The following is a 25,820-nucleotide window of genomic DNA, read 5'->3' on the forward strand; positions in this document are numbered from 1 at the left end:
TCATTAAGGCTTCCAATAACATGTGGTTGTTCAAGTACTGCTCCTTGCACTTGATATTTATATTTCTTTGTGAACTAGTGTTTTTGTAGCTTTGTGTGCAAAATTATTGGGATTTTTTAATTGGGAAATATCCAGTACAGTATACAATATACAGTATACAAAAATATCATATTTTCAACATAGTGACATTCTCAGAGAGCAAGGTGAATTATAAACAATATCTGTCCAAGTCATTCAATATGTTCTGTATCAATATTTTATTTCTGTAATCTCAAATGTACAAATACATACAGACAATTCCATCTACAAGAGTATATGACATGAATGATTCAAACAAATACAGTTCAATTGTTGTTCTAACAAAACCTTGTTTGTGGTACCTCTGATCAAATGGCCACACACAAGGTTTTGATTGTAAAGCAATATCTATGGCATCACATACGAGGTTTTGACAAAATATGCTATTCTAGCATCAGTCAGTGTTGCAACAGGTCCGACCTTATCCTTCAACTGATCTTTGTTTAAAATCAGTGTTTTAAAACTGGAGAAAAAACCCTTAATATAATCACTTCTGATCTTATGGGAATTCACTGTCAGATTGTCTAGCATTTAGGGACCAGAATCAAGTACATGTACCTCTAGCAGACCAGCAGGCAGATCCCATGAAATTTGTGAAACCCTCAAAGTTTTATTTGTGCTGGAAATCTGGTAGGGAGACCCAAAATATGATTTCAACAATGTTTTTGTTATTAACAAATTGCTAGTGCAACAGCGATAACAAGCTTTCATCTCTCTATGTGCCTCTTTTTTCAACACAAATTTTTTATTGGCTCTTAAAAAAGTAGCTGGCGCCATAGAGTCAAGTAGCCGGCAAAGCTGGGCTTCTCTGCTTCTAGCCATTCCAAAAATTAAAATGTTTCAACGTAAAACTTGGCATATTCATGAAAAAATATATGGTTTGTTTATCGAAAGCACAAAACATGGGGAAACAATTGAGAAATAAAACATTTTCCTTCCATGGGTATCATGACAAAGTAATGGGTTTGTTTTTGTATTCTATAGTGCTGTGATTGTTGAAATTCTGGTTCTAATGGGGTGATGATTTCTCATGGAAAAAAACATTACACTGTAGTGTTCTCATGTTTGCAACCCTTCACATATATACTACATAAGGTGTAATTTTGTATGTGTATCCCCAGCATGGCTGTATGTAAAGTGGGTCTATGAAAATGGAAACAAAATGGCCGTTTTTGGTCAACATGTTTTCAATCAAATTTTTATCAGGCGTAAAAAAAATTGCACAAAACATGATATTGATAATAAAAATGCATTTTCTTTGCAGACCGCTACTAAATGGAATTCCAAGGGAAATGACATAATTTAATCATTTGGTACATTAGGGTCCCAGACATGTTTCAAATACATTGAACCATAAAGCTGTACAAGGCGGCATTTTGTTTTTGAATCTTGTGTTTTAGTAAAAAGCAGTAATGCTATAGTATGTCTTGTCTCAAATTGAGATCAAAGCCATGTTGGAATTTGCAGTGGCAATTTGCAGATCCGAATCAGTGCGTTTACACAGTTAGAAGACGGCGTAAGAACAAATCGCTCTTCTAAACATGTGCATGGGATTGGGTTAGCACATGCAATTCAAATCTGCCACTGTAGAATCCAACATGGCATTACTCTGAACTTGAGACAAGACAGACTATACACTGGATTTGATTGCATTTCTGACTAATATTTTCCTCTGCTCGATAGATGTTTGGTCTATTTTCCCCATGATAGTGATTACTTGACTATCATAACAGAGAGAGGAACTTCCCTTGTTTTAGTATCCAGAGACATGATAAATAACATTACCGTACAGTAAGTTTCTTAACAAATTAGTCTTTGGATATGAGAAAAAAATACATGTCTACAGAATGAAGCAACTTACTAAATGTAACACACTAACTGTTTTTACATTAGCAGCATACACACTTTTGTTGTAAAATTAATTTTTAATTTTTAATGACACTTAAAATCACGAAATGTTACAAACAAAGAGCCTGCTCTGTCAGTAATTGTGTAAATAATTTCTGGGAGTAGGACCTTCATGTGACAATTATTATCATAACCATTTAATTTGAAAGTACTGATTATAATCAAATTCATTGACAAGTCTTAGGTATAGACTAGAATTGTTAAAATCAAAGAAAATAATTTGCAAATAGATTCATCAGGATTGTCCATTAAAATAATTTACAAAGTTCTCAAACAAATCCAATAAAAGCACATTATTTTACTAACATCGCCATCTACATCAGCTACCAATAGGAAGCAACAGACGAGAATAGTCAAAGCTGGCCATTCAATTTGAGAAAGTGCTGTTACAGCACAAAACTGTCCTTGAGGTATGTTAACATCACCTATATGCTGTTATCAAAATGATGGTTCTTCATTTGTTCTCTGTCTGTGTTTGGTGTTTTTGAAATGCTGGCGTCTGTTGAATGTTCCATTTGATCTATTTAAAAAAACAGAGATTAAAGCCTAGTCATTTCAAATGGATTCAATGGTGCATTTGGAACCCGGTTTGGAACAGGCCGGCTTTTCAATAAACATCAAAAACAGATGGAGAACAATAATATTAATACAGCCTGTACTTGGTGTCTAATACAAATTCTAGTACAGTACATGTTATATAAATTATAATTTAATAGTTATTAATGGAATGACTGAAGGATACTGGTAAACTTAATTGGGATGGGAAGTACGGTACTTTGTTTTAGTTTACTAATTTAGTACTCTGCTAACACCCCTTAAGAAAACTAATTGTTGGTGTTAAAGAGGGCGATGGTTGCATAGTTGACATTTACAGTAGTCAAGCTTGTATGCAGGTGGGAGGTTGATATGATCATATCATGACACTTTATACTTCACATGAAAAGACCCAATAGCATGTTCCAGCAATTTGGGTATAAGAGGCAAAAATGTGCATTGCAGTGACTCATGTCATAGTGGTACACCACATATTACCTTTTGTTCTTACCATCTAAATGAAGCATATGTCAGGCTTGAAGGTTTACTGATTCTGTGAGAAAAATAAACATGATTTCTCCAGACACCATAATCAATGTTGTCAAAAGGGAGATGAAGCTGTCTGAGCAATCAGTTCACCATATTTAATTGAATTCAATTGAATTTAATTGAACTGAATATTAACCATGTGTCATTGTTTGTTGGTCATTCAATTGAGATGACCAGATTACCCTATACACAGATCCATGATGTAATTGATATGACTTAATTAAACTTTCATTGTTATTCAAACATTTGTATCTCTTTTTCTTTAATAATATGAATGAAGGATTTTGTTCTCACCCCCGAAACCCTTTCACACTGTACTCAGCACGAGCAGTTTGTATGTACCACGGTTCGGGAAGTCCCATATGCTTTAGTATACAGAACCAGGGATGGCACTTATCTTAAAACAAAAGGTGCGTCGAGCACCTCGTCCAGGTAATGGTGGTAGAGCCTTATTTCCAATCAAGGAATAGGCAACAAATTTCAAATAGAGTAAGGGATGACTTCTTGATTGACTTAGCAGTGATTGCCAAATGAAGCGGCCATAAAACACTTCAACAGTGCAGTTATAACTCTTGGGGGCATAAAAGCTGCAAAAAGAAATTACCATTGAAAATCCCTGTGCATTATATTAATACTTGTAAAGTAGCCAAATTTCTGATGAGGGATTTGTTTTCCCTGATGCACCTTATGACAACCCTGTATAGTTTATAGTTATACAGAAAAAAACCACACATACAAGAAAAAGCTGATAAAAATTGCACATGATAAGGAAAGACACCATTAATAAATAATTGCAAGTATATATCATTCACATTACACAGTCACATCACTGTCACTTCTAGCAAAACATTCAACTTAAATTTTTTTTTAATGAGTTTCTTAACACCAAACAAATATTTAGCAATTTATAAGCACTGATTTTTAAGACAGGACAGCAACAAATGCATTGTGCATAATATCATGCAATCAAATCACTTGCTCATTATTTGGTAAAGTATGTATCTATCACAGGTCCTATCACAACCCTTTTGCATTTCCATAGGGAGTCATTCATATACAAAGTGAGGGACAGGTCAGCCCTCGAATTAAGGATCTGAAGGGGCACGGCAACTTTTTTAGGCAAGTAGACAATTGCCTTGGATTTTCACTGAAAAGGCAAGGCAGCACGGCAGTTTGTAATATTTCAAGAGGGCATCATGGCAACTGTTGAAAATTTGAGAAGGGCACCTAAGGCAATTTCTTCAAAAGTGAAGAAAACACACACAAACAGTCTGCTAGATGATTTTATAATGAAGGGGCAGGGCTAGGGCACCGATGGCAACTTCATTCGAGGGCACAGCAAGTGACTGCCTTGGGTAAAGGACATATTTTGAGGGCATTACGGCAGTGGGGATGGGCACCCACGGCAAAATGCCATGGGTGCCGTGGATTAAATCGAGGGCTGGGACAGGTCTTGAAATTTCAGCATCTCAATGGCTGAACAAATGTTCCTGTACCATGTGACATGTTCTCTCTCTTCAGATGGGTATGACAGCAACTGCAAGTGCAGAAGGATTATGATGGAACCTACACACCATCTATTCTCTCAGATACCTATAAACGCTGTATAATTATCTAATTGAAGTATTTTGTCAGCATCCATGTCACTGAACAGGCTGTATCAAAATGATTGTCACCACCAGTTTTTTGATATTTATTGAAAATACCGCTTCTCCTGAAATGACCATAATTTGTAATTTTATAACCTCTAACAATCTACAAATTAGGTGGACCTATAATGTTGCATTTTGATGTGGTAGCTAGTCTTTTCCATAATCATAAACTGCATGGGTAATAATCATTTTGAAACCACCTGTATCATCACCTAATAGAAGACTTACTGGTACAACCTGCCTCAATCACCAATTTGTACCAAAAGGCTTTCCTAGAAAGATTTGCCAGGAAACAAAACTATGCTGCCAAACTCTAGCATATACATATCCACCTAATTTGAATGACTAATAATCTTCACAACTAGTTGCAAAACGATCCACATCTGCAGTACAATAAAGTTAGTCATTCACAAGTAAAATTCAATTGAGTTTGCCCACATGGAGGTGAGTTTCAATTTCAAAGAATAAAACATCATATATATACACAGCATATTCACCGTAGAAGTGACGTCATAATCGGATTAACTACCACACAGTGTCGACACCCTGTATTATAAATATTTTTTCCCTGCAACTTAATACTCTGTAGGTGAGCAACGGACGTGGCTAGAAAGCAATCGCTAGATCGCTCAGTGGTGAAGTACAAACTCAAAATGTAGAGATGTATTCATTTCTATTGAAATCAATATTCTATAATTGATGCAGATAAAGAAAGTTGCATAGTGTCTCGATATGTGCACTGTATTATAGACTTGTGATTTAATATTCTATACAGCACCTGGATCTGAGCTGAATGCGCTACACAGTACACATGTTCCTTTATATGATTGTAATTCTCAAAGTTTAATATATCACATTTTTAACGTACAATTTGAAAATCGTTACACTGACAATGCAGTAAAATATATCCACAGCAAACAGCAATCGCCGCTGATTAGTGTATTGAATTTCCAGTTAGTGTATTGAAAACAAAACCTGGGTTTTACCTGACAACAAATCAAATTTTTTTATAATGGCAACATCATATGGGGTACTGAGCATGCGCAAATCGTAAAAACGTGTAGAATAGAAACTCTGTGGTATCTCATATCGTGTAAATGGTATGCTTAGCCTGAGTCGCTCGGCCTATCTCGAACAAAATCGCCATGCGTAGCTGTTGAAAAACGAGAGGATTCGCTGTACTATCACAGCAATTTTTGACACAAAGATATATGATGACGCTGTGTACCATAGCAATAGAGGAATACAATTTTTGAATAGATCGCCCTGCACTACAAGCAGATTGCACTAATCACCTGTGTATGTCAGCAAACATAGATTGAATACAATACCGCTCTTTTCAAAGATACTAATCTTACTATGGTTCAATGCGTCTGTACCGTGTGAACGTTGTAGTGCAGGGCGATATAGTAAAAATTGTATTCCTCTATAGTAATGGTAGTTAATCCGATTAACTATGTCATTTCTACGGCGAATAGAATCACTTGTTTGTATCCAATCAAAATCTGAATAGCACATACATGTATATAGATGACAGGTGTATTTACAAAATGAATAAAAATAGTCTCTGATAGTCTATGTACACTTGGCTATACATATGTCACATGACTGTACACATTGAGCTGCGTGTCTGTGATGAAGGTGGTCTAACTGCGTTGTCTTTGTTATAGTGTACTACTTCTGCTTTCACAACACTCTGTAGGAAATAAAGTTAAGGAAAATAGACATGTTCTACTAGTGTTAGAGTGGTATACTGGCGTTGTTTTAAAAGCAAGGCAAACTAAAAAAACCCAATATAAACCTGAATTTGTTACTTACAACATTACTTGCGCATTTCCTACAATTAGGCTTTTTGTCCAAGTTTCAGGATGTTTCCTTTCACATACCACCACATGCTGGCAAATACAAGATTGTTGATGAATACGTTATTCATACCTTGCTTACTTTTAAGTAAAAACTTTATAATCACTATGCCTTAATGCAAACTCACATTTTACTTTTGTGATTTTAAATTTTGTTTTTCTAGTCATCATTTTCAAACCTCCATGTATACTTTGTAGGAGGTGTGGGGAAATATATAGGTCATGAATAGAATGTAATAACATAAGGATACACTTGTATGCTCCAGTTCAGCCTTGGTGAGTTTGATGTTTAATATATCGGCCGCAATCTTCTGAAAACATACATTAACCTGCAGTAATACAATGAAGAGAAAGAAACATTAAATATAAATCGAGGGTTGACAAACAGAAGGCCTTAACTCAAAAAGTGCCTTTTTGAGAAAAATGAGTAAAATAATATTTTGCATTGAGATGTGACCCAAGTATTATTGTGCTATAGATGCAATAGGAAGTTGAATTGAGTTAAGGGCTGGGGTATGAGCGACCTTGAAGTTCCGGTATCTGGAGAGGGGAAGCAATGAGTTACCCCAAATCACAGCGGCAGGTAGTGACTGGGCCGCCGAGTTCTAATATATATTTATTTTGGAAGGTTCGTGTTTGTTTTAAATTTTGGGGCGTTTTCCAAAATTTGATATTTTGGTCATATTTCAAAAGCGACATGCCAAAGACAACTCTTTGGGCACATAGTTTGTTATTGTTATTGCAGTTCTTTTCCACATACCTACGTTAACATTCAATTGGGTGATTTACTAATATTATATATTTTATGACTGCAATTTGGCGTTTTCAATGCGTTTTACACGTATCATGAAATTAACGCAAATATCTAGTCACGCTGCTTTTAGAATTTTTACCTGATCGTCGGCTTTTGCAGGCAACAGAATGCAGATTGGCTCACGATAGATGTCGTATTCCTCTATGTGGTTCACTCATTGATAAAATGAGTTTGCATTCCTTGTAACAACACACACATTGCCGTCTGGAAACCGGGTCTGGTACTGATTTTGGGACAGCCAATAGACTTCAGCGCCGTATCAAATCTCATAAAACCACACGACTGAGCGACTATGTGTTTATGTTTCCCATCGAAAGCTTGTGTCTACATCTATTACTATACTTCTTTGGAAGCGTTGACCTTTGACCATTCTTTGTATAACGCCTGATATGACCTTGATATGTTAAGCTTGATTGGGTACGTTATAGCATCCATTTCATTGAGGTGTTAGGACTTGGTCAGTACAATACTTGCAGGGATACAATAGTTTAACATGGTGTGTGAGCATGGTGAAAGACTTATTATTGATTAGGCGCGGACATGTCCTTTGCGTGTATAGCAGAAAATTATAATAGAATGTGTGAATAGAATGTTTGGAATTTTGCAACTAAAATACTAACTGCATTCTGCATTCTGTATTTATTTATTTAGGCCTATGCCTATTTATTTATTTACTGACTTATTTATTTATTTTATTTATTTGGTATATTATTAGTTAGTTAGGCCTAGTTAGTAATATTCCATGATAGGCCTACGTCGGTTTATTATTGATTGTTGATAACTTGACAACTTGATTGATTGATCGATTGATAGTCATTTCACATTATATTCCTAGTTTATAGGCCAATTTGAATAACATCGTACATTAGATAAATAGACCTATCAGTATTGATTTATTCTATTCAGCAATATCAAGGATTACTATCAAACTTCTCATAGCTGATTGTCAGTTGGCTCAGTGGTAAAGCAGTAGGTTTTACAACACCGAGGTCCCGGGTTCGATTCCCACCTCTGTCTATTTTTTGTAAGGCTGAGAAAAAAAATGAAATTTCTGGACTGCAAACTTATTTGGCGCGCGATCTGAGCTGGTCCTTTTCTGGTGGCTGTGTCTGTTACAGGCACACTCCCTCTGCATCCAAACCAGGTTCACACTCATTACACCTCCCTTAAGGCTTATGATTTTAAGAATATGTGGGTATTACAGATTATTTTTGTACCAAAATCTCAAAATGGCCAAAAGTGAGTTAAGGCCTTTTGTTTGTCAGCCCTCGAAATGTGCACTTACCCGTGGCTTTATTATCAAATAATCAAAATCAGTACAAACATAAAATGTATCAAGTATCAAGCATCAAGGTGGCATCATTGCAAAGGGGTTGGATATTCATACATGAACTGGTAAAATACGGTGCTGTTTTGAATGAAACTGTATAATCATGTGGTTGTCAAGATAAGTAACATCAGTTTGGCAAACAAGGGAAACAAATTCAAACAAGAAAATGTCATGAACATTAACATGGATATAATACACATAATTGTGAGGAGTTTAATAACAGAGTGAAGATAGCCCAAAGGTACTACACTCACCGAGTCACCCGTTTTGGCCGATACAAAATGACTTGAAAACCCATTTTCTTGCACCATCTTCATATGTTTATCTGCTTTCACTGCTCTCATATGCTCCAAGTCCACTGAAATAATAATCAAATCAATGATGATGAAATCTTATGTAATTTACCATTGCTATGATGCTGTTTAATTTTGGAAGTTTTTACTCCATTTAGAGTAATTTTAATTTGTCTAATAAACTGTGTGCCAATTCCATTCATTTCTAGATGAAATATTTGACACTACTAACTTTGTGTCAATTACATTACCAGATAAAATAATTGCCACTATAAAATGTGTGTCAATTCTATTTCTAGATTAAATATTTGCTGGTTTGTTACTCTATCCATGTATTTTGATAGCCTTATCTTTTGTTATTAAAATATTATTCCTTCTTCCTGTAGCAAAACTAAAATGGTAGGGATTGCCCCTGTCCCAATGTTTTGGTCCCTCCTCAGTTATCAGGCCATGATGGCACCCTGCACTGACTGGTTAAGTGAAACTCTTGAGAGCATCATGCAAAATGTGTTAAAATAGGGACAACGTGAAAGTAATGAATAAGGAGTTATGATGTATAAAAATAACATCAAAACACAACAATAAAAATGACTTTCAAATTTGCTTGGAAGGATAGAGATTAAAGCAGTGGCGTAGCATCATATGGGCAAGGGGGCACATGCCCCCCAATTGATTATAAAATTGAGAAAATCCCATAGGAAAATTGCCAAAAAACCAGCTTGTGCACCCCCAATCAGACCTGGTGCCCCCAATCATGGTTGATGCCCCCCCATCTGATGACCCACGCTACGCCACTGGATTAAAGTAACTGTAAAATTGGTCACCATCTTAAAGTTTCAAGTCTGATGTGTACCTAGAATACCTATCTTGAGTACAAGCTCACGTTCCAGGCAGCCACTCACTGTACTAGCATCTAACTTGAAACAAACAAATCTTACATAAGTTACATCCATTGTATAATTTCACTTACTCTTGTTTCCAACTAGGGATATATGTGGGAATTTTTCCTCATCCTTGAATACGTCCTTAATTTTTCCACACCAATCTTCTACATTTTCAAAGCTGGCAAAGTTTGTTATGTCATAAACTAATAAAATACCCTGAAATCAAATAACACACAAAAATGGTATTATTTGGATGAGCACAAATGAGAATTGATTGATAATGTTTGGACTATAATTGAATTCTGATGGGGACGCTCTATATCGTGTTGTTTCATGCCTGGACTCAGTCCAAATTTGGGTTTGGACAACTCACAACTTGAGCTTACATCTGCTGATCTGCTTTAGATTTTTAAGTTGCATGTCCATCTTAACTTGGAAAACAGTGGTGAAAAATTGTGAGGAAGATGATGTAATTTTGATAATATTAATAAGGCAAGTTATAATCACTATTTTTATGGGATGAGGATCTTACTTTTTGGAGAGCATGCCATTGTCACAATTGCTCGTCAATTAGACTACATATACTTTTAGTATACATGTACCATTTGCATTTATATATATGAATTATATGAAGGTTTCTGACAGTTGCAGAAATTGATGAGTTTCCAAATTAAGTGATGCATACCTCACTGTGTCTGTGTCTCTATAGAGTATAGGGTATGATTTAAAGCATTCCCAGGGTGCTACTACATGTATTATAGTGTTGTATGGTTGTACAGGTTGTAGGCTTGTAGCACTGTACATCTAAGCCTACTTAAATTATAGTCACAACTACAATGCGGTAGTTGGACTCTTGACTATGAAAGTCATGACTGTGTCCTCAAAAAGCATAATACACTACATTATGTGAACAGCTGAATACACATTTGAAAATGTATAATGCAAAAAGTTCAACTTACATGTGCACCAAATATATAATTTTCTAGCATTTTTCCCCCTAGTGTCTGTCCTCCAATGTCCCATACTTGTAGTGTGACATGTGTTGTATCTGCAATAGAAAAAATGCCAAGGAATCAGTAAATCACACACACACTTATGGACACTTTATCATGTGACAAAGTATATGTAAATGAAAACTTGAGTGTGGTAACAAAACACGACATGCATAAAAATATCTGTATTACACAGCATCCTTCTTTGTATCCTTTACATTTGTATGTACACAGTTTGTACAGGGGGTTAAACTTGGGGTGTGATTTTCGGGTAATTTTGTGCCCAGGTACCCGGCGCATTTTTCGGGCGGGTAACCGAGTACCCAAAATTGATTGTTTTTTTTAAGTTATTTTTTCCCGGTTTTGTAGTGTCCCTGGACCTGGACCTAAATGCTAGGATCATTCATGGTTGACCTAAAAAAAAATTTGAATTTTGCACGATGTTTTGTGTTTTTAATAAGAAAATTGATATTTTGTATTCATGTCATACTGTATTAGTGATATCAAAATGCATTGAAATTTTTTTTTAGGTCAACAATGAATGATCCTATCATTTAGGTCTACATGTAGGTCCAGGGACACTACAAAACCGAAAAAATAAATAACTTAAAATTTTTTTTTTTTTTTTTGGTACCTGGGCAGGGAATTTCCTGCCGGGTAATAGGATTCTCGGCGGGACTCAATTCCCGGGACTCACTCACACCCTTAGGTTTAACCCCCACCCTTTTCATTTTCCCCCACACTTTTTATGTATTTTATTTGTCTATCTTTATAAATTTGATTGTAAATCACCATGTAATTTGAGTGTTTTAATATCTGAAATGAAAAAAAAAGACTGGGCCTATATTTTGGCTTCAAACATGTATAGACCACACATATGGTACATTTGATTGAAATGTTTATCCCCATATATGTACACATACCTGCAACTTACAATCTTATTGTGTACATACCTGCAATAACTATACGTTTTAGGAAGAAGTCTACACCCACAGTCTGTTGATATTGTTTGCCAAACTGTTCTTGTGAATACCGGGTTGCTAGGGAAGTCTGAAGGAAAAAACAAACACACTTGTGCATTTATTAAAGATGGAGCAACAAATGAGATTATGACAAAACTGACCCACACTTTGGCACGCAGTAAGAGATGACATGCTTACAGAATAATTAAATTGGGTACCGGTATACATGATTTGGCATCAAAAATAAAAGTGTAGTAAGATATTCTGTATTCTGTCGGTCGGACATCCGGGCTATCTCTAGTCTCGGGCCCAAACTGCATGTGGCTCACGGTTTGTTGTGAACAACAGAAACCGGCTGTGAAGGAGGCTACATAGCGATGTTGCTGGAGTGACATTCAATTTCGGGAAAAACGACACTCGACCATGGAATTTAATTTTAAGTTTGTCAGTATATAAACGGTAAATCAAGTAAGTTTCTTTCACTCTGAAGACTTAGAAACGGTTGTTTGATTCCACTGACTATTTGCGATCAAATTTACATTACACCAATGACAGAAATCATCAACAAAAATCGAATCAGGGACTTGTTTTCACTCGAACATCATCAACCGGAAGTGACGTGACACGGATCGACAGAATAACTTTACTTAATATTGCTGATTAGTTCAAAATAGTCCCAAACAAAAATGTTTGGTAGACTCATAACCGGTGCGATCTTACCTTTCCGATGTTGATTAAGATACTTCTTGCATCGATCCCGAGATGCGGAAAAAACCAATAGTCATTTTGTCCCACATAAATGAATAAATAACAAAACCCCGATCCCCGAGTGGACTCACCCATTCGGTGACGTCACACACGATAATCACCCCTTATCCGACTTGGGCAGCCCCTACCGCCAAACTTGTAGGCGGCGGGGTCGGGATAATCAACATCGGAAAGGTAAGATCGCACCGGTTATGAGTCTACCAAACATTTTTGTTTGGGACTAGACTCAGTACACCGGTCGATCTTACCGCTTCGATGTTGATTAAGATACTTCTTGCATCAACATCTGAAAGATCGATCTAGCAAGTAACCGACGGATGGAGGTACAAGATTGGCCAGCATCTGATAAGGATCGGGAGAGTGGGTAGCATGGTAATCGCGAGGTCAAACTATTTCCCCCCCCTCACGGCCGGAAACAGAAAGACTACGTGAACAGACAAAAACCCTGAACTGAAAGTTCAGTGGTTAAGAATAGAAACACTGGTTCTTACCATGTTGGAATTCTGATTGGCCGCAAAACACCTGATACCCAACCACCATATTATCTCCGCAGAATAGCCCTGGAGAACTTATCGCCTGGTCGTTGGTTTACGTTTTTGTAGTAAACCGTGGAAAAGGACGACGGGTTCTTCCAAGACACAGCCTGACAAATCTCTTCTATGGGGACCCCCCTATGGTAGGCCCACGAAGATGAGATAGATCTGGTTGAGTGGGCCTTGGGCGGCGTCTTTTGCCGCCCCGAGTCCACAACACCTGGACCAGCCACCGTGCCAGAGTCTGTTTAGCGGCTGGACCGTGCGGTTCTGCGTGAGTGATAAATAAGCGGTCATGAGCCCCTCTTAAGGTTTGTGTTCGCCAAGGTAGTGCTGTAGCGCCTCACCGGGCACCACAACCTGTCTTCGGCTATTGACGAACCCTGCCCAATACTGGGGAGGAAGAGGGCGAGTGTCGGAATGTACTTCGCTCATTTTTGCAAGGAAATCCGGGCGAAGAAACAGCGTCGCTCCGTTGTTAGTAATCACGGAGGCTGACTTCGAGACTGCGTGCAACTCTGAGCAGCGCCGTCCGAAGCCAACGCCAGAAGAAAGGCCGCCTTAAGAGTGGCGTATTTAAGGGTCGCTTTTGACAGGGGCTCAAAAGGGGACCCTTAATATACTCCAAGACTGTGTTGAGGTCCCATGGAGGGACCACCTTCCTTTCGGCGGCGCTCGTTGAACATACCGTCGAGAAGAAGACTTAGGGACCCATCTGAATTGATAGTCGACCCCGTCTTCAAATCCCGATGAATCGAGAGAATGGCTGACTTATAGTTGGCTATCGTTGCCTGCTGAAGTCCTGACCTGAACTTTTCTGTCAGAAAATCTGCCACTAGAGGCACAGGGGCTCTAGTGGGAGATGTATTCTCTCATCGCACCATGCGTAGTAGGGAGCCAAACGCTGACTATACGCACGGAGGGTAGACTCTCGTCTACCCCGGCGGCGAGAGAAGCAGCTTCTGATGAAAAGCCTCCCTCCGCCCGACGTTCCTGATAAGGGCCATGCAGCTAACTGCAGGTGCTCTAGTGGTTGACTTGGTACCTCTCCTCCGGGCATCCGGAGTAGATTGGTAACTCGGGGAGTACTCGCGGCTGAGCCGCTAGTAGATCCACCATCGGTCGAAACCACAGGTGTTTCGGCCAGAACGGTGCTATCAGAATGACGTTGCAATCCGCCCTCCCGATCTTGGTCACCACCCTTGCGAGCAGTGAGATCGGGGAAAGCGTAAGCAGTCATTCCTCCCCAGTCACGGACAGAGCGCCCACGGCGAATGCCTGTGGGTCTGCGACCCTTGAGCAATACACCGGCAGCTGATGATTTCGATGAGATGCGAACAAATCTATCGAGGGGTGGTACATCACCCGAAGATCGTCTGGGCGACCTGCGGAGCAAGGGACCATTCTGTAGGTCCCGACACCTTTCCTCGTGACAGATCGTCCGCGAGGATGTTGGTGACTCCGCTATGTGCATCGCTCTCAACGTAATCTGCCTGGCCTTGCACCACCCTATCAGGCGTGAAAAGTGCGTGCAGGCATAACCGTGGTGACCTGGTGCCCCCTTGTCTGTTGAGGTAGGCCACCACGGTTGTGTTGTCTGTTTGGACAACGATATGAGATCCCACGATCACCTTCTCGAAATGCTGGAGAGTTGATATGGAACTCCGTCTCCGTGGCCGACCATAGGCCGAGACTGAGTCCCGGATGTGGCCCCCCAGCCCAGCTTTGACGCGCCGGTCGTCACTACGTGGCGCACCGCTGGTGCAGGAAACCTGACACCTTGAGTCAAATTGGGCTGATGGGTCCACCACCAGAGTTCTCTCGCGCGATCTCCGACATCGGAACCGCGAGGGATATTGGTGACGACTGGGCCTGTAAAAGGCTAGAAGGTGTAGTTGTATAGGCCTCATGTGAAAGCGGCAGTACGGCACGAGGTCTACCATACTGGCCATAAGGCCCAAAACCTTCATCCATGCCACAGCGGGTGCCCCTCTGACTCGGCCAAGAGTCGGGCACACCTCGCCATGTTCGTCACCCTCGGTGAGGGCACCGCGATCCCTCCTTGAGGTTGATCTGGGCCCCTAAGAATAGTGGTGTCTGCGTCGGGACCAAATTGGATTTCTTGGCGTTGATCAGAAATCCCAGGTCCCGCACCGCACGGACTACTAACTCCACGAGACACTGTGTCTCCAGCGGGTGCGTCCGTAAATGAACCAATCGTCCAGGTAGCAACACATGTTGACTCCCCTGCGCTTCAGGTACGCTGCCACCGCCTGACCAGGAGTGTAAACACTCTGGGGAGGTGGACAAGCCGAATGGCAGGCATCGAAACTGGTAAGTTTGACCCTGTACCTTGAAGCGTAGAAACCTCTGATCTTGAGGTGCGATCGGAACATGCAGATATGCGTCCGAGAGATCTAGCGATGCCGCCCACATACCCTTGATGGGGCAGGCTAGCACCGGCGAGAGTCTCCATTCTGAACCTCTTGGGCCTGATGAACTCGTTCAACGGCTTGAGGTTCAGAATGGGCCTCAGTCGCCGGTCTTCTTTGGAGCCAGAAAAACGTGCTCCAAAACCCCTTGGTGAAAGGGGGTAGACCGGGACAATCGCTTGCTTCGTGAGAAGCTGAGTGACCTCTGACAGTAGTGCCCGGCGCTGGGGGCCGTCTGGCGGCACTACCGTGGACCTCTGAATCGTGCAGGCGACGAGGGTGGCTGGTAAATTCCAGCCTGTAACCCCACTGACCACTGACAATACCCAGGCGCCCGGTGAGATGGCATGCCATCTCTGGGCGTGTAATGCACAGCGGCCGCCCACAGGGGAATCCCTGTGGAAGTCCAAACCTGCCGGCATGGACTGTCGACCGCCCGTGCCCTCAGGACCGATCTGGTTTGCCACCCTTAGAAGAACGGCTCTTCTTGGGGGCTTGCCATACTGGTCCAGCACTACTCTTGCGCTTCCCAGTTTTCTTGGGAGGTGCTGGAGTAGCCTCGGCTCGGGTGTAGTCTGTGGTGCTGGCGTCCTGCTGAAGCGGAGCTGGCGCTGAAGAACGCTTAGAAGACTTCTTCTTCTTGTGCTTCTTCTTCGCCTTACTGCCCTTCCCCTTGGTCAGGGCAGCCTCCGACTTCTTCAGAGTGCTCTCATTGGTGGCCTTCTTTGCCCGGTCCTCAACCGTAGCGCAAAAGGCCTGTCCAAAGAGTAGCCCCTTTCCCACCGAGTCTGACTTCTTCATTGCATCAGCAAAGTCGGAGCCGTAAGTTGACTGGAGGGACAGACAGGCATTCTCCGGCGGCGAGATGACATCCTATGGGCTAGGCCCATAGAACTCTCGTTGAGGTTAGCTGTTAGCACCGCTAACAGATTAACCTCGCGGAAGAGTTCCGACGCGTTGCCCGTGGTCGTTCGCTACCTTCCTACCGAGGTGCTCGGCAAGCGTGGTAGCGACGCTAGAGACTCTGATAAGCGGCGTGCTCGCTTATCGATGAGCTTTAGCTCCTCCTCCCACTGGGGGAGAGCGACCCGGCGCCTTGGCCGCCAGCGGCAGGCGCTGGCAACGCGTCTGGATCCATGTCAGGGACCCTGAGGTAGGTTTCAGAGTCCTCCTGCGAAACACGCGCGGTGGAAGCGTGCAAGCACGCGGCGTCGAAGCTCCAGCGAGCCTGACAGCCCGACGAAACCTACCCTTGAGGTCCGCCGGGGATGCAAGTGCGGGCGACCCTTGTGTGGACGCGCTAGCTGGGCATCCTACTGAAAAGATGCCCTGGTCCTCCTGAACGGACTCCTCCTGAGAGAAAGCCAGGCCCAAACCTTGGGCCACACGGCTCATCACCTCAGCGGTGTCCGCAGGCAGACCATTGCTAGCGAGTTCCTCACGGGAAGCGGGGAAGGATACCTGAAGCTAGCTGCACAGTCTCATCAGACTGTGAGTCGCTACTGGTTTCATCTTCCGACTCCTTTCCCTCGCCTTCAGACTCTGACTCACTCTCTGATGAGGAAGAGATCTGACGACGGGCATCTGAAGGTGGACAGGAGGTGTCGCCACCGTGTGGCTAGCCAACTGAACACCAGCAGAAGAGGGAGTACTCCCGCTAGACCCCGAGATGCTAGCTATAGCACCCGGGATCCCGCGCTCTCGCTGCTGTCGCCCTAGCCATAGCAGTGTGCGGCCTACCCTGAGCTGTATCAGGGTTAGCCACGCGCCGCCCGGGTCGGGTAACAACTGGTGGTACTGCTTGCCCAACGCTAGGCTGCACTTGCCACGGTGGTAGACCGTGGAAGAAACCACCCTGCGGCGGATACCACGGGGCATACCCTGTCGATAGCTGGCCCTGAAAGGATCCGCCACCAGGGAAACCCCATGGAGCGGCAGTACCAGTACCGCCGCCCCCCCCCTGTTGCCACAGAGACTGTGGTAACCAGGACGCAGTACTGCGGTACCTGCGTGGTTGTAGCGTAGGTGCCCGGTAGGGCTCCCGGCTGCGTACCACTGTACCCATGCCTCACAGCGTTCCCCGCTAGAGGATCAAGCCGTGTGTATGGGTACCCCGCTATACTGGCTGTCCCTTGGCTAACAGGAGCTTGCCTAGTATCACGGGTAGCTGAGCGTGTATACCCTCGATCAGTCACCTCGCTACCTGAATAGGCAGTATCAATCAATGGAGCCATGCTCCGCTGAATAGATAGTGATCGATCATAAGAGGGTAATTGACCCATTGACTGTAATGGATCACCCACGCTCTGCTGGCTCTCGAGGACATAAGTGGGTTGTTGATCAGCCAGGCTGTTCAAACTACCTACCCTAACCTCTTGAGCCTCGCCTAAGGTCGCTGTGTGTGGCGGACCACTCACGGCAGCTATGGGCGCGTGCATAGTGGCTACCACTGAAGTCAAGCCGTAGCTTCGTCTCGGTAGCTGCCACTGTTTGCACTTGGGTCGCTGTCCCGTGAGAGACTGCGAGCCCAACCCGGTATAGCCGCTAGCCAGTCCCGGAGGACAGCCGGCAGCCATTCCAAGGCCCAGGGAATCACTCGGCGGTCCCACCATGGAACGCTGCCGTGTGACAACCCCAGTTGGTTCTGCTAAGACTACACCTGAAGCGTTAGCCCGGCATCGTCTCTGCTAAACCCATGCACGTTTTCATTCGACCCTTGCGGGGAACGAAAGGCGTGCTGCGTGCCGTGGATCAACCCAGGCAAGCCCGGGTTCCACTGGCACGCTGCGTGCTACAGACCGCCGAGGCAAGTCCGCTGCACGCTGTATGCTAGATTCAACCCAGGCAAGCCCGGGTACCCTTGGCATACTGTCCGTCGCCGGCTACTTCCGCGGTCGCTAGACCCGCTCGTTCGCCAGCAATAGACGGGTGTCCACCTGCAAGAAGCTCGCTAGAGATCTCACTGGTAGACTGGTACTCGCCTGTTAGGGCAAGTACCGCCCTGCTGCCTGCTACTAGCTTAGACGTTAAGTCAGTGCTTTCGCTGGCTGCTAGGCCTTCGGGCTCGCTAGCAGTCCCGGAGGGTCCGCCTGCTTGCCCGGGACCGGAGCCCCAGAGGTTACCTTAGCGTGGCCCTTGCCGTCGCGCTAGTACCTACCATATCAATCTTACCTGTAGGCTTCTGTTTCTTAGTCTTCGTCTTCTGTCTGTGTCGAAGACCTAAACGAGCGCTACTTTCTAAATCCTCGAAGTGGATGTCCGATAAGCCTATGCAAAAGGAAGCACACTTATTTGATTTAGAGCAATCCCTGTGGGTGTAGCAGAGTGGATCGGGTCCCACTCTGCCACAAGGGAAGGGCATGATTGACAAGGCCTAGACATTGTAGTAATCGGGAGCGTACAGCACTACCCCCGAACACAAGCTCAAGCCCAAAAACAGACCCACACGCACAGTGGCTGGCGCTGATGTAGTGGTATGATATAAAAATATATATACAAAGGGATGAAAAACTGAAAACCTTTTGGGGAAGATTTGTCAGGCTGGTCCCTTCGAAACCCACGAACTCTTAGCAGTAACTCGTCATCAGACGCAGCGTACTGAAAGATATAACGATAGAGCACACCATAAACATAGCGATAATCACTCACCATACATGTATACACAGTACTGTACAAACATCTATTGTAACTTACTAGTCTGCTATAGTTGTTTTACGTGAGAACAAAAATAAAATGGCGTCCTAAGGGCGGCCATTTTGAAAACGTGTGTCCCGTATATGAACGGAAACACACATACAAGCTAAGTTTTTGGATCGTTTTTGTCACTTTTCTAGCGAAAAATGTCGTCAAAACTATCTCCCTAGCGACTATACTGGTTGGTTTTTACCTCAGTGTAACATACAAACTGTAGATCGCGCCCTTTGGCTCGTAATGATACTTAGCGTTGCGTAAAGAAAAAGACACACGTCTATCTCATCTAGAAACCAAGGAGGATAAGGGGTGATTATCGTGTGTGGCGTCACCGAATGGGTGAGTCCACTCGGGGATCGGGGGTTTTTGTTATTTATTCATTTATGTGGGACAAAATGACTATTGGTTTTTCCGCATCTCGGGATCGATGCAAGAAGTATCTTAATCAACATCGGAAGCGGTAAGATCGACCGGTGTACTGAGTCATAACAATCTTACTTTCACTGTTAAGAAAATAAGTTTATGGTCTTTGGTACTTGTTATTTTATGGAAAGGTTCAAAAGGGCATTCAATCATTTGGTCAAGATCCATGAAAATCAAAATACAAATATGAATGAACCTTGTTCATACTTACCAGAACATTTAAATGTGATTCTTATTTCATCAAAATAATAACAAAAATGAAAAATGGGTAGACGATAAGTTGTCCGAAGATATGGGTAGTGAACACCACGCATGATAATTACTAGGCTCATATTGAAATTCCCTTACACAGGAAGGTGAGCGCCATCCTGCAGCTTTCCTGTGCTAGCCTTCTTTTGTTAAAATCCTGGGCAGGGTGTATCACTGATGCATATAATCCATCCGTTTTATGACCGAGTTTTCCTGAGGCGTGCGCTTAGCGAAGGGAATCCTGCCTTCTTTCTGTGTGAAAACATGGTAGGGTATTTCAATATGAGCCCTTATTTATTTTGAAACTTTTTTTTTTTCAATTTTGTAAAACACACTTTTTCCATTTTAGCCAATTTTCAAAGTTGACCTCAAAATCTAGTTGAAATCGCTGAAGTATGACACTGTGCAAAGCAAATGAAGTTCAGAAGTAAACACAGCCGATCACGCCGGGTGATCACATGAAAAATGGAAACCCGGTGGAAACCACTTCAACTATATTTCAGACTTTTCAAAATAGGCAACATTTACTCATAAGATTGACTCATCAAAATAACTTTCATCCAAATTTAAACATTACAGAATAAATAACACACGTTGCAAAAAATGTCAACACTGATTGCCTGACAACTAATAGCAATGGCTTCTAGCATCGAATGCATAACTATCATGCAAATTCGAAGCTAGATTTCTTGAGTAAAGAATAAAATGTTGCGTATGTACATGTATGAACAGGTTCGTTCACATATTTTCATGACTAAATGTTGTTTATACCTCAGGCATGAACAATCATTTTACTTTTTAGTCATAAAAATATGAATGAACCCCTAAATCATGTATGCCCTCGAATTTTTGTATTCTATAATGAATCCCTAAATCACTGGATTGTTTATGACTCCTCTGCGTTCACACATGCTCATATTTGCATTGGCTTAGGAAGATTTTCAATATTGGGGGGGGGGGGCTGAAACTTACAAATTTTTGGTGGGCCACTCCCCCCTCGGAGTCAGAACATTTTGCAAAATATAGGTCACAAACACCCATTTTCCCTATTTTATCACAATTTTTAACTTCACCTGTCCTGGGATTATGGGGAGGGGGGGGGGGGGCTGAAAGGTATTCCAACGGTACACAGTCGAGTCTATTATTAAAATAAGGATGAAAACATCATCATACTTCAGGTTACCACGATATGATTTCGCTGCACTTCAATGAAGAAAAATGAGTAAAAAATAATGAGCTACTACTAACCTGCTGTACTCATATTACATCAGTCATCATGACATTATGTAGTGCTATTGCACATGTATGATGTCTTGGTATGAAACTAACGATGTAAATTGTAAAATAAATGTGACATTTTTTATTTATTCACTGAAATTTATAGGCCTACAATACCGGTACTTTATACATGCTTATTAAAAGTAAAACAATTTATCATGTTTATTTAAATGATCCTCATAAATTCTAAGCACCTCAATTTTTAGGCATTCCTTTACTTTTAAGGGGTTTTATTTTTACATGTATATATAGCTGCCTTAGGTGAGGGTTAAGGATAGGGTTAGGGTTATAACACTTACACTGTACTTCCACAAAGGCAGCTAGCTATAACTAGGTATGCTAGGTGAATTCAAATTTGCCATCAAACTGCATCATCTTATATATCAAATTAAAGCCCTTGACCCGAGTAAAGAAAGCCAAAACTGAAAACCTTTTTGTCATAGCACTTTCCGTAGCAAAGTAATTACATCTTGTCAAAGATTGACTTTCATCAAAAAGATTCTACTAGCAAAATTCCCCAAAACAACATTTTGGTGTGGTTTTTCTAGATCTTAGTCTCATGATGATACCAGCTTTTTTAATGGAACTGCTATCAAAATCCTTCTAAAATTCCATGTGCGGGTGTCTCATCACCATAAAAAAATCATATATTTGGGTCAAGTGAAGTATAGAAAACATATTTATGTAGGTTTCCTTGACCAGCCTGTCCGATCTGTTCTTTTAAATTTCTAGATGTAAATATATGTACATATATATGTATTGTGTTTGGGCCCCGGTCTAGGCGAATTTGGCTGACTAGCAAATGTGTTAACTAAGGTTTGCCTCTCATACCTACAAAATGTAAATTGTACTACATGTATAACACTGTCATGTAAGAAAACCCCTTAAAGTACAGAAACACCAATTTTTAAGACATTCTTCTTACCCCAGGGGGGTCTCTCCCATTGTGGCCTGTACACCATCCGCGATAATAAAAACACGTAAAAAGGGTATTTTTTTGTGGGTCGGCACGATACGCGCGTATCGTGTTTAGGGTGTCAAAAACATGAAAAATCGGAAAAAAGGGTAGCAAAATTGCAATGGCAAATACACGGAAATTAAATTTAGGGTATGAAATTTGATGCAAGGAATAAAATCCCAGTTTAGTGCGTGAAACAGGCCTGCGTGTGTTACCTGTTTAGGGTATCATTTTTGCCAAGGGTTAAAGCGGCCCTTCGGGCATAAAATATGAAAATGAAAATATATGAATGAACCCCTAATTTAGCAAATTAGGGTGCTTTTTCAACTCGCGGATGGTGTACAGGCCAGCAGTCACTGGGAGTTACCCCCGGCTTCTTACATACGTGTAGCTTCTTAAAGGGGCATTTCGTGATCCACAGCCTCATCCCCCACTTTTCTCAAAAAAAAGTTGAGATTTTTATATCACTGGAAACCTCTGGCTACATAATGTTTATGTACAAAATATTTCTTGCAGATTAATTCGTTTTGCAAAGATATCGTGAAATTTGAATTTCGTTCTGGTGCACCAGAACGAAATTACAACGCATTGTCTATGGAGCAGTGTACTACACATAATCATGCATAACTCGCAAACGCAAAATCGGAATCAACTGAAATTTTGGGAATAGGCTTTTTTTCGTGGATATGTACTGAAAATGTCATAAAAAGAGGATGCTAGGATCACGAAATCCTCCTTTAACAAAACACATAATAGTACATTTATAACAGGATGTAGGATTAAGAAGCTGTTAGATTTACATTTGTAGAAAATTAATCAACATCAATTAGGCTAATGAAAGTTGATCCCCAGTTTCCCGTTACATAGTTTTTCATGACTGGGTAGGTGACTGTTTCATTATTCATTATTCATTATTTTCAAACTTTCATTATCGGTGCAAAGTTAATTACGGAATGCTATGTTTTGAGGCCCAAATAAAAAATTAAAGTATAGTAATGACCATGCTTCACTCAAATATTTTACCAACTTTAATAGTCTTCAAAACAAATTTTAATTAAGCACATCTTCTTTGGAATCTTCAAATTAACCTATAGGTTGTGCAACATATGAAAGCACCAGAAGTCCATGACAGTCTTTGGAGAACCACTTAAACATATAAATACACTGTGTCTGTGTGTTCTATTGCACACTACTTTTTACAAACCAAACTTACTCTCCACAAGTGTCTTTTAGAACATCTTTGGAAGCAATATTATACGGAAATTAGTTTGTATTTATTTTATTTATTTTGATGTTGTCTATATATAGCGCGCTACATAGTACACGGTAGAAATGCTTTCATATTTGTTCATACGCTGGTTCCCGCGAACTTGGCTGCCTCTCTGTGTTCGGTCTATCCATTTAGTGGTAGGAGAAACTTAGATGCAGGGAATTGCTAGTCTCCAGTAAATGCGGCCTACGATATCGCCATTTAACCACGTAGTTTAACCCAGCGTTTGCAAAGACTATTCGGGCCGGTCAAGGTCGGCGTAAAAGTGCTTAAAATACGTGTCGGACGTGAAAGATGACATTAAAACTATCTTTTTTTTTCTTAAAAACTTGAAAAATGTGAAATAATGAAATATTGGAAAATAATGAAATATTTGATCGGCATTTTTTCTGACCGAGTCGGGTAACGGAAACTGGGAGTCAACTTTCATTAGCCTTAACAATCATCAATGCATGACACTGTCACTGACGCCAAATTGGTCAACCTGGGAGATTCCACGTTTGTTGATAGAAAGACAGCTTAGGCTAATAGAAATTGGCACTCCATTCGTGGTGGATAATAATAAAGTTTAAAACATGTAGGCCTAGCCAATGTCCGGCACTTAGGCAGGGCGATTCTTTGTTGGATTATTTTATTTGATCCTATTTGTGACCTCTTTCCTTTTCTCACAAGTCTGAAACATCGAGTCGTAGTACCGTCCATGCGAACTTGGATGTAAGCTTAAGCGAGGCCTAGGCTAGCCTACATGTTGACGTATAAATTCAAGAAAGTAGAAAACTTGGAAGTATCCGGGACTATATCTGCCTCTCTATTTTGCAAACTAAAACAAGAATAGGGCCTACTCTATTAAATAAATACGAAAATGAGAGTAGGCCTATGACTGAATTAATTTAGATGCCAAGACACTGAAACTGACATAGTAAAAGTCACACCGGCGCTTGCACAAAGTTATGAATGAATGCCGTACAATGGTTTATACTCATCACATGTAAGTCGCCATGGTCGGGGCACGTATGTAGGGCTATTTGCATGCTTGTCATGGGTCGACCTGGCTAAAATCCTGGCGTTTGCGGGCCGAATGTGGCAGCCCAAAATTTACGGTCGACCTGGGAGAAACCGATTTACGATAACTTAGGTGGTCTATCGTGTGCGATACGCTATTTTTGGTCGACCTGGGATTTTTTTCTCCCAGCTTGACCCAAAACGCGTCACTGACCTTTCCAGATGCTCCATCTCCCATTATCACAATTTTCAACTGCTTTTCTCTTTCTTGGCCTTCATCATCTGACTCTGACATTTTGATTTCTTTAAGCTTTACAATGTAAAGAAACTACTGGACCACTCCAGTTTCAAAATGAACACCAAAATGCTGTAAAATGTGGAAAATTAAGCGAAGAGTTAGACACTTATTTCAACAAGCTGTATCCATGTCCACAATTTTTGTTTTGACATATCCGGATAATTGTATAAACAGCGGCCAAAATTAGTAACAGCCTGCCCTCTATTGACCAAAGTACATTACACTCTGGCATTTTCTTTACGACGTATTGATACAGTTTATGTCTGTTGCTGTGTTGGGCGGTTTAATGCTTGAATTTATGCTGATCATGGAAAAACTATTCTTGACACATCATGTTGACCCGGCATGTTGAGAGAGAAAGAGCCACTGGGGAGTGTTCATAAATGCTTGGGGGGTCTGGGGGACTGGGCACTGGAAATTTTCAGAGTCAAAACTTTTTTGGCCCCTCTCGAGAGAAGCTGAAACTTTTGACTCCCCCTTCATGCAAAACTTTTTGACCCCCCCCCCCGGTTCCGGGCCCCGGTTACGCTCATTAAAGGTCATAGGCCTATATATTGCTCGGACAACATAATAGTAATATTTATTTCAATTACCATAAATTACAAACATGAAAAAACATTAAAAGCAATTTAAATGACAATCCAGGAAAGAAGAAGCTAGAAGAATTGACTAAACAGTCCAAACACAATGTGTTCTTCTTTCCTGATTATATCAAAGTACATATAATAATAATAATAATAATAATAATAATAATAATAATAATAATAATAATAATAATAATAATAATAATAATAATAATAATAATAATAATAATATAAATATAGATACAAGGTACGCATATTTAGTTACATGTAAAGCAAAAACATTTGTAGAAAAAAATCGGCGTGAAACACTCTATGACATAACTTATGCACACGTGATGTATCAACAGTGCACAAGATATAGGCAGCAAAAAATAAATAAAACACATGTGAACAAAGTTATTGCGTCAAATTATACAGCTAAATTTTCAAAATTTAGACAAAATGATAACTGACAAAAGATTTCAAAACAGAAATTGC

At 41.2% G+C, this 25,820-nt stretch overlaps 1 protein-coding gene across 1 annotated transcript; it reads right to left on the reverse strand.

The window, feature by feature from the left end:
- Nucleotides 1-6,084: 6,084 nt before the first annotated feature.
- Nucleotides 6,085-24,904, reverse strand: LOC140151391 (ras-related protein Rab-28-like). The gene is made up of 7 exons (XM_072173721.1): nt 24,676-24,904; nt 11,850-11,946; nt 10,864-10,952; nt 9,991-10,120; nt 8,982-9,085; nt 6,835-6,912; nt 6,085-6,417 (listed from the first exon to the last, which is right to left on the reverse strand). Exons 1-7 carry the CDS (start codon nt 24,754-24,756, stop codon nt 6,322-6,324), a joined length of 675 nt encoding a protein of 224 aa, XP_072029822.1. The 5' UTR covers nt 24,757-24,904; the 3' UTR covers nt 6,085-6,321.
- Between the last annotated feature and the right edge of the window lie 916 nt (nt 24,905-25,820).

This window comes from Amphiura filiformis, chromosome 1 (assembly GCF_039555335.1).
Source record: "Amphiura filiformis chromosome 1, Afil_fr2py, whole genome shotgun sequence".
In the NCBI taxonomy this organism is placed as follows: Eukaryota; Metazoa; Echinodermata; class Ophiuroidea; order Amphilepidida; family Amphiuridae; genus Amphiura; species Amphiura filiformis.

Excerpts from the sequence above, each read along its gene's own strand:
- LOC140151391 (XM_072173721.1), bottom strand. The coding sequence starts at position 24,756 with ATGTCAGAGTCAGATGATGAAGGCCAAGAAAGAGAAAAGCAGTTGAAA. Across the intron at positions 10,953-11,849 it reads AAAACGTATAGTTATTGCAG|ATACAACACATGTCACACTA; the intron begins GTATGTACACAA and ends TTTCTATTGCAG. Across the intron at positions 6,418-6,834 it reads CTGAACTGGAGCATACAAGT|AGTGTTGTGAAAGCAGAAGT; the intron begins GTATCCTTATGT and ends TATTTCCTACAG.